The following is a 13,708-nucleotide window of genomic DNA, read 5'->3' on the forward strand; positions in this document are numbered from 1 at the left end:
GCCGTGAGTCAATGAAATGTGCCCCACCCCCAAGAGAATGTTACCATAATAGTGCTACAAATATGTTTAACTTGTAGAGAGGGGACAGAATGGACAATTCTGAATCTATAGGATTCAACAAACTTCATTTTTAAGTGACTGCTATATTTTTGGCACCACCCCTTTTCAGGACTTCCAAATAGTGAACTCCCAAACCATAAACTTTCACTTTAAGCCTAAAAAACAAGGGGAAACACTTCCCAAAAGCATATACACATGCCCGAATGGACACATGCACACAATCACACGTTTTCCCAGCTCCATATTCTCTCCTGTGCATCCCTTCCGTGTGCCCTTCTTCTGGATCGTTTCCAACAACGGACGGGTTTCCTACTCCTCTTCACAGGGACAGTTCTTTTTCAGTGTGTTCTGCATGGAAGGGACGGGGAGTTTTCCCTCCGTGTATGTGGTCCACACAGACCCCAGAGAGGGAGTCAGAACCCCCAGAACTGGAGCTATAGACATCTATGAGCCACTACGGATGCCGGGAAACAAACCCCTAAGCTCTGAGCCATCTTTCCAGCCACCCCAATAGCATCTTTTGATGAAGACATTTTCTCTTTTTGAGGATGGTGTTTTCTCTTTCACTGGTTCAGTTCACGAGCAGGAACAGTCTCCTGGTCCTTCTCCAGGTTGCCTCTTGCCATCCTTAAGCCAAGCCAAAAGCCCCGTCTCTGCTCCCGCGTTACCGAATCTCCCTATAACACTGAACTAACCTTTTCTTTCCAGAAGCGTTTTTCTCTTTTTTTTTTAATTATTGGCTCTGATGACAACAGGACCTTTGTGCAGATCTCCCCCTCACTTGAAGCTGTCCCAAGAGGACATGCTCACTCAGCAGAGAGCAGGTGTGAGGAGTGGCGAAGAGGTCAGAATATCACTAGGAGCGGGGCTGTGGCATCCTGTGGAGACTTCTGGTTCAGAGATAGGAAGTGCTGAAACACTATTCTATAATCACTATGGAGTGATTAGGACTTTGACCATGGGGGTGGAGGGGTGTTTGTTTGTTGAGTTGGTTAGTTGATTTGGGTATTTGTGGGGGTTTTTTCTGTTTGTTTGATTTTTTTTTTGAGAACAATACATGCAGTGCTCATTCTTGATAAATATGTGCTAAAAATACTATTTCATCCATGAAGTCTAATGCAATACAGTCTGGCTAGTTAAACACTCACTGGGTTAGGAATAAGATAACAGCTCTGACCCAGGAGGCAGACCGGCATACAAACTCACACAAAGAAACGGTTTTTATGTATGTATATGTGTACTTTAATTTCTATCACACTCAGTTTTACACATGTTTTTATGAATGTAGATACAGATCAAATGAGCAATTTAAATTTAAAAAGAGAGTCCTCTGACCCCATGCCTAGCTGACTGCTGTCACTAACTGTCGAACTACAAGCTGGAATCACTTGCTCCAGCAAAGCTATGTGACAATGAACTGTGCGACATGCGCCTAAAATCAGCAACTCTGTACAGCCTGCCTAGTGCGGCCAACAGCAGAGGCTGCCATTCCACACAAGGATTGAAGTGTTAGAGCTGGGGAGACGACGGCTCAGTTGGTAAAGCATTTGCCATGTCAGCATGGGGACTGGCACCGCATTATTCACATAGGAAGCCAGTTGCAGCAGATTCTGTAACTTCAGCGCTGGAGTGGAGGAAACAAGAGGCCTGAAGCATACGAGCCAGCTGCCAGCGACAATCACCCTCTGGCTTCCATGCATGTGGGCGTGCACACACACAACCACACTCCACCAAAAGAAAAGGCCTCGTAAGCAGTACGTCAACACGTAACTTCGCTTGCTGCTGTTGTCACTGGCACTGTTGATGTTGTTATTGTTTCTTGACATAGGGTCTCCCTATGTAGCTCTGGTTATCTTAGAACTCAGTATGTAGACTAAGCTGACCGCGAACTCACAAAGATCCTCCTACCTGTGCCTCCCAAGTACCGGAATTAAAGGCAAGCACGACCATGCTTCCTGGAGTGTTGTTTCACTTAATCTTTGGGTCAATGATACTTCTCAGTGAGAACAGCGTTCAGATGGTCTGGGGTTGTTACTGCATGCCTCATTTCTCTGAAGAATCAGTCTTACCTTTCCATGCTTTATTCTTGTACTATTGTGATTTTCACCAGTTCCTGGGGGTAAACCTCACCCAAACACACACACACACACACACACACACACACACACACACACACGCAACTTTCCAAACCCTAGTCCCCACTTCTCTTATACCTATATACCTTTTGGACACATTTACTACCCAATAAAGCCACTTCTCTGCAACATAGTATGCTAGTGAGTTAATTTTTAAATGCCATATTAATTAATTTAATTTATAAGATTAATAGGGTAAGTAATAAGAGTCACATGATTTTTTAAAAATGTGTAATTTTTTTAAAAATTTTTTTAAAATGCAGCCAAACCTATGAAACATTTAAATGTGTCTTCAATCTCCATCACATAAGCACAGGATGAAGCATCCACTGCTTCCCCCTCTTTCTCCAACATTAGCAAGTTTTCAGAGCAGGCCATTGATTATCATGTAGCTATGGCGCAGTGTGCTGGCGACTGTCAGCTCAAGCAGTGCACTGTCTGGCGTATGAAGTATAGTGAGAACAGTGTTTGCAGCCTCTCAGGACTGTTAAATGTCGTTATTCCACTTACCCTCATTACAGCTGTCGGCTCCGATACGAAATGTGATTATTAAGAGGACTACACTACAACTTTAATTTTTAAAGATTGTAGATGTTTGAGATCAGTGAAGAAAAGCACTAATTATAAATGGACACAATCAACACAGTACAAATAAACACTGCACACTCCTTTCAATCTCCTGCTAATGCTGCCTGAGACAAACTTCATGGGCTTTCCAACTAAGTTCTGAGGCTTGTGAACTAGACCTCTCAGTAAGTGCCACCACTAGCAAAGTTTCTGCCACTTCTTCACACACACGTTGGTCTCCTCCTTCACACAGAGAAACTCCATTCTTTTGCTTTCCCTGAAGCTACTGGCAGTGCTCGGATGGCCTTCCCTCATTGCCCCTTGTGTGCTATCACTCGTGCGCTTTGCTGAGTCCAGCTTTCCTTTGCAAACACTTGTCAACAACTACAAATCAACTCTAAAGTCACCTCCAACAAGAGCTGCCCTTGATTAGGCCACAGGCGTTGGCATACCCTATAAGGTCTCTGTCTCCTAAGTTTCTCCACTGGTTTCCACTGTACTGCTCACCTGGTCCACAACACAAGGCAGCTTTGTCCATGTTTCATATACAATCCCCTCATGTTCCCAAACACAACAGGCTTCCCTGTTCACTCAGGGAATGAGATGTTGTGAGATGGCTCTGCAGCACACAATGCAAGTTTTTATTCAAGTTTAAAAAAAACAAAAAACAAACATGGAGACATGATTAAGATTCTGAGCTGCATCAAACATGGTCAAAAGTAAGAGGGAGTAACCCACAAGCACAAGAGAGGCCCTCGATCTTCACTGATAACACAGTGCCCACTACTACAGACGTAGGGCACCTAAACAGATTGATCTAGTAAATCAGATGCTAAGCCCCATACACTGGAAGTCTGATTCCTAGCCTTCACTTCACTGCTTTTGGCACCGACCATGTGCTAAGGTCAATGGCTCAAGGGTTAATGGGCTCATTCCTTAGAGCTCACAACCTCTACGTTGAGCACAGCACAAACAGGAAAGGGCATGTCTGTATACCGACTGCTCCGCATTATAAAGGATACGACTTTAAAAGGTGAGTAGAACTGATTGAAAACTAAGTTCATAAAAACCGGGCTGCTATCAGCGTCTCCTCCACACTGAACCTCAGTGCTTTCTAGAGAGAGAACTATCCATGAATCTCTGCGGCAACCTTTATTATGGCTCCAACACACTGACTCTTTCCTGTTAAAACCACCTCAGAACTATTCCTAAGGCAACATCACCCAAGGAAACAAACAAGTCGGGCAGAGCAAATGCCACCAGGTGCAGCATGAAGGAATGGCCTATATATAGCTCTGGCCTGTCACTCAGTCTAAAGACTGTCCCTTCATCCCATTAAAACCCTGACTCACGAGCATTTGACATGCAGCCAGAGAGAGAGTAACTTCTGTCATCCTTGAGAATACTCGGAGCCCATGTGCTCACGGAACAGGTCTGAACTGCAAGTCCTCGTGCTTGCACAGCAGCAGCCTTCTTGAACACTGGGTTCCTTCCAGGAGCTGGAACAAGCTGTCACTTGACTGATGGTGGCTGGTAAGATGCCATCGCAGGCTCCCCCTGTACTCTAGAGCTTCGTCTCATTTGTGCAGCAGACAGCTCACCGAGATGACTGCATAGTTGAAGGCTCTATCAGTATCCTTCCGCATGCATGAATTCCAAATCACACTCGTCACAGCAGGGCTCGTGGTAAAAATTTAAAATTTACCATTCATAATTACTGAACTAAAATGTGGAAAGTTACAGACACTGAAAGATATCAAGGGTAACCCTTTATAAAGATGTTTTAATGTTATGAAGCAACATTCATTTACATACACACATTCTTTAATCAATAATAAGCAGGGTGGAAAGTTATATGTAAAGAGCGCTCTTACATGAACACCCGTGCATACACATGCACAATGAAATTCAGAATGAAAACATTAGAACATTAAAGAATGACCATCTTGGAACCAATTCCTTTTCCACTGAAAATGTATAAAGTTTGTTTGTAATTTCTTTTTACACCAAAAATCACATAATTTTTACAAATATCCTACAGCTCAACCTGGATTCTCCTGTACAAGTTTAGAAATGTAAGTCAGACAGGGACTTGGAGGGATGAAATGCCATACATGTGTTTGAAAAACAGGATACTAAACTATCTGTCTTTCCTCTGGGAGAAGAACCCGTAGAGTTACTCCTAGAACCCACAAGCACCTAGGCTGATATAAATCACTACACAACCAAAGCACGCTTGCCTGTGCAACGCTATGCGAAAGAAAACAGTGAGATCCAAAGGCTCAACACAGCAAAGTGTTTCCAATGGTTCCTGGTGAATCGGGTACAGTACAACAGTTGTTTGTCTAAATCACTTATTACCATAACATTACTATTACAACCTGTGCTGTGAGGGCACTAAGACTCCTGTAAGAACAGAAAGCAAACAGACTTCCTGCCAGACTGCATCACTTTCTCAAAAGAATAAAGCTTGCCAGTCTGACCCTGGGAAGCAGAAACCAAAGAGGCATGCGTACCTCACAATCTTTTACTACATCTCTGGCCTCCAAGGCAAGCCCCGCCCCTTCCTGTCACCTCCTCCAGGCCAGCCTTAGTATACAGTGTAAAACCACCTCTCTCCAAGGTTTGCCGGGTCTGAATTTTATGGGAAAAAAAGTTCACATCTGTAAAATAAAATTTTCAAGACTCACTATTTATATGAATGTGCATGCCACCTGTGTGTGAGTGTGGGGAGCAGAGGAAGCTTTAAATGAGTGTATAATGAGTGTATAATGTCCTGAATGAATGTGTTATTGACAAGAGCCAATGCCTCAGACTAGTGGGAGCTGGCAAAGCCTTCTGATCCAAGCAAAAGTGTTCATAAACAATGGACCAGTGTGTGCAAAAGTTAGCAACTGTGGCTGGCTCCTTCCAGGGGACTACAAACCCGAGGCTGCTCCCCTACAGAGACCTCCTTCCAAAAACAGTTAATGCCGCCTTCCTGGACAGTACATAATAAACACACTAAGGTTTCCAGGTTGTTGTTGCTGTCTGTGTGTCTGGGCTTCGGCATGCAGGACACAGTGTGCATGTATGCACACGTGAGGACAGGTGCCCATGAATGCCAGAGAGGGGTTGAATCCCCTGGAGCTAGAGTTGTAGGTGAAACACTCAACATGGGTGCCAGAAGTTAAATTAAACCTGGGTTCTCTGAAAGATCAGCAAGCGTTCTCTCCAGCCTCTAGAATAAATTTTTAACATTACACTAATCCTTTCAAAGTAACTTAACCAGAATATAGTTCAATATTTTTGCAGAAAACCTAGGTTGCAGAAAGATGAGATTGTGTTTTAATCAGTTTAAATATTAGTAACATAAAGTATCTGTTTGAAAACCAAATAAAAGGCTAGTTATGACAACTTCATAATTAGGAAGAAAGGCATCGCTCCTGAAACTCAGTAGCGCACCTTACCACAGGTGGGGCACGTTTAGGAGATGAGCCTTTCTGGTCATAATTAATTGGACCAGAGGTGCAGATGTGCCCCAGCTGAGCCAATCAGATTACATCCTAAACCCCTAAACCATCCAAGGAAAATAGTCAAACAGCATAAGTCTTAGCAACATGAAGTCATAAATCAACAGTCATCATACACATGCCAATGTCATGGGGAGAGGAAGCACAAAGCCAATCCACACAGATGCAAAACCAAGAGGCCATATGGTCCTCAGAGACGGTGAAGTCAAAGACAGCTCCTGGCTTCACTCTCGTCCCTTGTGGTCTCAATGAACATCCCTTGCTATCTTAGATGTTTATCACTGTTTCCCGTAGGTTAGTTCTTCTTTACCAAAGCTGACGTGAAACTAATGTTATGTGCTATGATCAAAAATGTCCCAAAACAGCTGGCATAGTCATTTAACAATTTTTCATGTCACCATGTTTTCACTCATCCCTCGCTAAGGAAATTAGAACAGTATTTATGACATAGAACGGGCATTTTAAAAAAATCATATGTGTAACAAGACCAAAGTACTGCCTTGCTTTGTATCGGTGGACTGTATCAGTAGCAAAATAAACCAGTTCTGCAGAAAGAGCTTCAAGATCAGGGCATTGTGTCTACACCATACCTGCTTCTCGGAAGAAACATGGACTCCTTAATGAACACGGAACCAGAAAGAAGTATATACCAGCAGGTGCCAATATCGTCAGGACTGAAAAAAAAAAGACAACAGAAATCAAGGACAATCCACAGCAACAAAGATCAAAGCATACAGCAGATGGTATAGCAATCCACGCTACTGTACGCAGAGTCACAAAAGGCAACAGCATACAACATACTAAAACACCATTACTGAAATACCAGAGGCACTCTTAATACTGCTGTCACTAATACTAATACTCACTGCTTTATTTAAATGCTTTTAATTTTCCTTAGATCTATCAGCACCTGTCATTTCAGGTTTTGTTTATCTTTCTAATTTCTTGAGTAGGAAATACTTTCATTTGTCTCAGTGAAACAAACAACAAAAACCACAAACTTGTGCCCACTTGGGCAGCACATACACTGAAATTGGAATGATACAGAGAAGATTAGCATGGCCCCTGTGCAAAGATGACAGGCAAATTCATGAAGTGTTCCGTGTTTTTGGAAAGGCCATCCAAAGATCGCCCCACCCAGGGAACCGTCCCATCTGCAGACACCAACCCCGGACACTATTGCTGATGCCAAAAAGTGCTTGCTGACAGGAGCTTGGTATAGCTGTCCCATGAGAGGCTCTGCCAGAGCCTGACCAATACAGATGCAGTTGTTCACAACTAGCCTTTGACTGAGCTTGGGGACCACAGGGGATGAAATAGGGGAAGGATTGAAAGAGCAGGAGTTTACAATCCCATAGGAAGAACAACAATATCAACCAACCAGACCCCCACAAAGATCCCAGGGACTAAACCACCAACCAAAGAGTATACATGGAGGGATCCATGGCTCCTGCTGCATATGTAGTAGAGGATGGCCTTGTCTGACATCAGTGGGTGGAGAGGCCCTTGGTCCTGTGGAGGCTTGATGCCCCAGTGTAGGAGGATAAGGCAGGAGTGGGTGAGTGGGTAGAGGAGCACCCTCACAGAGGCAATGTGGAGGGGGAAGGGGGGGGATGGGATGGCAGGGTTGTGGAGGGGTAACAGGGAAGGGGGATATAATTTGAAATGTAAAGGAATAAAATGATTACCAATTGTGATGGTTTGCATATGTTTGGCCCAGGAAGTGGCACTATTGAAAGGTGTGGAACAGGTGTGTCACTGTGGGGGTGGGCTTGGAGACCCTCCTCCTAGCCACCTGAGGATGTTGAATCTGTTCCTGGCTTCCTTTGGATGAAGATGTAGACCTCTCAGCTCCTTCTGCACCATGCCTGCCTGGATGCTGCCATGCTTCTGCCTTGATGATAATGAACTGATCCTTTGAAGCTGTAAGCCAGCCCCAACTAAATGTTGTCCTTTATAAAACTTGCATTGGTCATGGTGTCTGTTCACAGCAATGAAACCCTAAGACACTAAAAATAATACAAACCCACAAACTTTCATGGAACTCAGTCCATTCAAGCTTTTCCCTGTGTACCTTTTTCCCAGACTTCTCCATCACACAGTATTCTCTGAGTGTCTTCATGTACATTTGTGCAGTAGCTAGACAGCTGCTTACTTCCTCTTATCAAAAAAGGAAATGGAAACAGTACAGCCTTAAGAATTTGTGGACAGTATCTCTACTATGGGAAGACTCCACTGTACAGATGTCTCTGCCTGACTCAAGGCAGCCCCCTAGTGGTAGTCATTTCTATCTAAGCGCGCACAGTTGTGGGGAGGGGGTGTTAAGTAATCCGGAGCGTAAGTAGTACCAAAGTGACAATGCTAACCATCACACCTTCCTCAACAGAAGACAACTGTGTTATATACTACCTTCTGGTCTGTGCCAAGTAAAAGGACTACCATTTACAAGGTTCAAAACTAGTCTCAACATTTTCTGATAACAAAAAATAAAAGCACTGTATTAGAAAGGAGGGGGGAGGTTTGTAATTATATTTTAATCTGTCACAGAGAAATGAATTTTTTGTTTTAAGCTTTAAATTTTTTTTAAATTATTTAACAGTATGGGCCTTTTGCCTGCATATATGTCTATGCACTACTACATGTGTGCCTGGTGCCTGTAGAGACCTGAAGATGTTGGATCCTCTGGAACTGGAATCACACGCAAACGTGACCTGCCAGGCTGGAAACTGAACCAATGACCTTTGGAAGAGTGTACAGTGCTCTTAACCAATGGAGCCTTCTCTCCAGCCCCAAGGGAAAGCAAATCTTGAAAACATAAGACATTAAGGTTTATCCCCATATACATAGCCTTAGGCAAATCGACGGGATTAAATTACAATGACAACTGCATACAAATAATAATTATTCCATCTTGTAAAAGCATGACATATGACACCAAGGTCTGTGGTGACAGGGAGAACGCAACTGTGAAAGTTGGCTTTTCGGTGATTTCAAATCTGTCATCTCTAAAGACAAATCAATACAAAGTGAGTGTGAAGTTTGTCAACTCCGTTCCCCTGTCACCTATCACAGAGTACACACCAATTGACAGGCAACCTGTGCTCAAAGCAGATGAAGAACCTTGACAGCAAGTATTAGAGCTCCATGAATAGCCACTGATTACCTGTAATTAGGTTGACTCTTCCTATCAGGAAATCTATGGAACAGACTTAAGGGTATGAAAAGGAGAAAATGGGTCTCAATCACCACCGATTTGAATTTGTCTGACAGGCCCTGTCCCAGTTCAGGTAGGCATCCTTTCATGGCCCGTGTGTTGGAGGCTTGGTTGTGAGCCCCAGGGGCTACTACTGGGAAGTAACGAAACCTTTAATTCTGGGGCATAGAGAGAGGACATTAGGTCCCAGGGATTTTATCCTTGAAAGGAGCTGTGCGACTCATTTTCTCTGTTTCTTGCCACCATAGAGGAAGCAGTTTCCTCAGTCACCATTCCTCACCAGGATGTACTATGCCTCACAGCAGACCCATAAGCAGTGGCTGTGAGCAACTGTGAGACAAAATGAGCCTTCCTCTTGCTGTTTATCTGTTTTGTCGCAATGACAGAACTCAAAGGCATCATGTGCAGTGTCCTCTGCAAATGACGTTGCTATCTTCCCAGGAGAATCTGAGGCTAGCCCACAGAAGCCATCTTTTCTGAGGAAGCATTTGAAGAGATTATTCAATCAGAGAATACTTACTGAGTATACTAGCCACTTGCTCTGTGCCAAGATAGACAAGATGCCTTTACTGTGGTACTGTCCCTCTTAGGATTTGAGGTTTTACTATAGTAAGCTAATAATAACTAGGAATACAAAATAGTACATTCTATTTTAAAGATGTTCTAGAAAGAGTGTGAGCTAGAAACAAATCCTCCTTTGTGTTTGCTATCCACTCTCTACGGAATATGTTCACTTTCCACTCTGAAAATTCCCTGATGCGAAATGCCATGTCCAAAAATCTGTTTCTGTTAGACCCTCTTGAGTCTCACAAAGCACGGCACCGACCATGCTTGTCTCCTATCTCACCGTAGATGCCTAGGGCAGCTGTTACTAGAGCTTCTTACTTCTACTTGTGTGAAGTGAAAAGTTTGCTTTTTAAAAATGAAACTAGGGGATTTAGCTCAGTGGTAGGGCCTAGCAAGCGCAAGGCCCTGGGTTCGGTCCCCAGCTCTGAAAAAAAGAAAAAAGAAAAAAAATAAATAAAAAATAAAAATAAAAATGAAACTAGAGTTGTAAGAACAATGTTCATTCAGTATAGATGGACATACGTACAAAATAAAAGCAAAATCTCTCCTGGACACACACTGGCAATGAATCTAGTTAACAGAAGATGGACGGTACAAGCAGTAGTAGTAGCAGTCGTAACTATGCCATTGTTTTCTGAACTGATCCAGTTACTCTGAAATTTCATGAATTATCCACAATGCTAAATTTCTAGATTATCTGCCCCAACTCAATTTCCTAGTTTCTGATCATTTAATGGGCAGTTGATTGAAGTATCTGTAAAACAAATATCCTAGACAGGCTCTTCATCAAAGATCTCAGCATGGAGCCCCAGTAGCAAATAAAAGGCAAAGAAAAGCTAGCCTGCTGTCAGTATCCATGCAATTTGACATTTAGGTTTTAAAATGATGAGCTGAGAGCCATGTGCAAGGGTTGTAAAAGGCAAAAGCTATTGTGAAAGAACCTTGCCTGACCAAGTCTAAGTAACAGCAAGTGGGAACCAACAGTGATGGGCAGAAAAGGAACCACAAACAAAGACTAAAGAGCCTCAAATAGCAAAGTCACCAGTTACAAGTCTCTGACATCTCTCTGAATGTACTCTCTGGGAAGACTAGCAGTTTGCAGAAGGGTCAAAGAATAAGAGCTACATTGGTCCCCGCATTGGATTCCAACACATCCCATCCTGCAATGAACAAAATAATAGCCACAAAGCCTGGGAGTTGGCCAGACGTCCTAACAGGTCCCTGGCTTTCCTAACAGGTCCCTGGCTTTATTTGCCATCAACGGGGAGGGGAATAATAAAGCCCAGCAAAACAAAATGTAAGGAGATCACAAACCAATCATGACACCTTGCAGAATAATCCAATCCAAGCCAACTGTAGATGACCTGACCTGTCCCATGCTCAGCCAAACTTCGTTGTTAAGTCCATAACTGGGATGATATTACCTCATTCTCCACTGTGCTTTAACATGAGCCACAGTGTGGTGACTGCTTCCCAGGCTGCTCCAATGAGAACTCTGCCACTCTGCCAGGAGGCCTGCTGCTTGTGCCACCCTCCATCTCTATGTATGGAACTCTGAACCCCAAAGCACCTATACCATTCTACATATACTCTTCCCCTGCCCTCCTAGTGATGCCTCACTCTAAGCTTTATCTCTTCCTCCAACTACACTGGCATGGCCTGTGCTGGTGAGCCCCAGGTCGACACAACACAAGCTCGAGCCTGTCTGAAAGAAGGGAACCTCAACTGAGAAAATGTCTTCATAATCTCCAGCTGTAAGGTATTTTTTTCAAATTAATGATTAACAAGAGAGGGCCCAGCCCATTGTGGGTGGGGATATTCCTGGGCTGCTGGTCCTGGGTTCTGTAAGAAAGCAGGCAGACCAAGCCGTGGGGAGCAAGCCAGTAAGCAGCACCCCTCCATGGCCTCTGCACCAGCTCCTGCCTCCAGGTTCCTGCCTTGCTTCGGTTCCTGTCCAGACTTCTTCCAGTGATGGACTATGATCCAGAAGCGTAAGCCAAATAAACTCTTTCCTCTCCGATTCGCTTTTTGGTCATGGTGTTTCATCACAGCAATAGCAGTCCTGACTGAGACATGGCCCCTCCCGCTGAGCAGAACCGTGTTCTGACTGAGGAATACCAATACCCACCGTGAACACCCAGGTAGTCGAGACCATGACACGCATGTGTCATAATCGCGGCTCTCTGATGGAACAGCATCCAATCCCCTGAGCAGAACCCGTGCAGGAAGAAATGGCACCAGGGTGCAGGCAGAAAGCTCCAGGGTGGTGGTACTGTCTCTCCTGTTGACTGCATGATGCTAATGAAGTTAAATTCTACAGTTCTAGGTCCTCAATCTCGAAGACAAGCATCACCAGCTTCTTTTCAAAGTTACATCAGTTTTAGTACAACAGTTTAAATCAGTTTAGCTTTGCCAGCTGACACTGGAAGAAAAAACACGCTAACTCTCTTCACTGCCTCTGTCCAGCTGGCTGACAGCTCACACGCACCACAGCACTTTCTACCTATTCCTCACAGTCTCTGAAGAAAACTGTTTCTGCTTTCAACAGTACCTTTTCTAGGATAGGTTTTTATCACCATTCGAGTTCCTCTGAGTGGCTGAGCATCTCTCTGGTAGAGCGAGTCACTCTCTCCAAGCTTCCCTGAGTTCGCCTGGCACAGTCACCAAGGTAGCAAGTAATCACTCAGTATTTTCCCCATTACGACTCTAAGCCGTCAGCCCTGTCAATGCGTGCACTCGACACCTGACTGCTGGTAGTTGGGGTAACCGTCCTTGCACTGCATTAAGGTGTGTCTCTGTACTGTCAACTGTTGATCACTGTGCCTGCACAGAGCTAAGTGCTGGCAGGATTTTGGCACTGTCATTTGTATGGCCCTTGTCTAGGTTTTTTATCTGTGAGTGTCCTTCCATACCTGCCACAAGATGAAGATCAGGCAGCCCTCGATGCCTTAGGCGACCAAAGAGATGACCCAGCTGTTGTGTTACTGTTAACTGGTTATAATAAAGAGCTGGGGCAGGAAGTGAGGAACCGTCCAGGCAGCCAGGGATGCAGGAGGCAATGAAAGCAGCACGGGAGAGTGGATAGAGACATGGAAGGAAACAGACCAACCGGCAGCGTGGAGCTGTGCACAGACGGTGGGAAGCACACCGGGAGATGGGATGGCAGAACTGCCACATTAGAAGCTAGCTGAGAGCTGTCCCAGCAAAAGGCCAACGGCTTTAAACTATACAGAACTCTCGTGTCTGATTTAACTATAAGCAGGTCTGCAAAAGCCCTGCAACAGCTAGTTAGAATGTTTGTTTGCTTGTTTGCTTGTTTTTAAAACAGGCCTCATTTTTAAAGTATTTAATTATATAGATTTATTTATTAGAGGAGGGCACCATGGTGCATGGTGCATGGAGGACGACTTATAGTAGCAGATCCTCCTTACAGAAGCAGATCCTCTCCTTCTGCTATGAGGGTCCTGGGAGAGTCACTTGGGTTTTGTCAGCCTTGGCAGCAAGCACCTTTACTAACTAAACTGTTCTGCAGGTCCTTTAGGGATATTCTTAACGAACAGAACAATAAGGAGCAATTCCTCATCCAAGCCAAAGTCTGCTCAAAGAACATCATCGCAATATCCTCCGGATCCACATGGTGGCAGTGTCTCTAC

General features: G+C 44.2%; 1 protein-coding gene and 1 non-coding gene across 5 annotated transcripts in view; one reads left to right on the plus strand and one right to left on the minus strand.

The window, feature by feature from the left end:
- The window catches only part of Rapgef2 (Rap guanine nucleotide exchange factor 2), a 222,272-nt gene that overhangs the window by 130,459 nt on the left and 78,105 nt on the right, over window positions 1-13,708 (minus strand). For all 4 annotated transcript variants that reach the window (XM_063281807.1, XM_063281808.1, XM_063281806.1 and 1 more), the window contains exon 4: window positions 6,865-6,948. In XM_063281807.1, the coding sequence (XP_063137877.1) occupies window positions 6,865-6,948 (84 nt within the window). The remainder of the gene's footprint in view (window positions 1-6,864; window positions 6,949-13,708) is intronic.
- Window positions 7,278-7,384, plus strand: LOC120101171 (U6 spliceosomal RNA). Its single transcript, XR_005501568.1, has one exon. It is a non-coding gene; the product is annotated as a U6 spliceosomal RNA (small nuclear RNA).

The sequence above is a fragment of the Rattus norvegicus genome, chromosome 2 (genome assembly GCF_036323735.1).
Source record: "Rattus norvegicus strain BN/NHsdMcwi chromosome 2, GRCr8, whole genome shotgun sequence".
Lineage (NCBI taxonomy): Eukaryota > Metazoa > Chordata > Mammalia > Rodentia > Muridae > Rattus > Rattus norvegicus.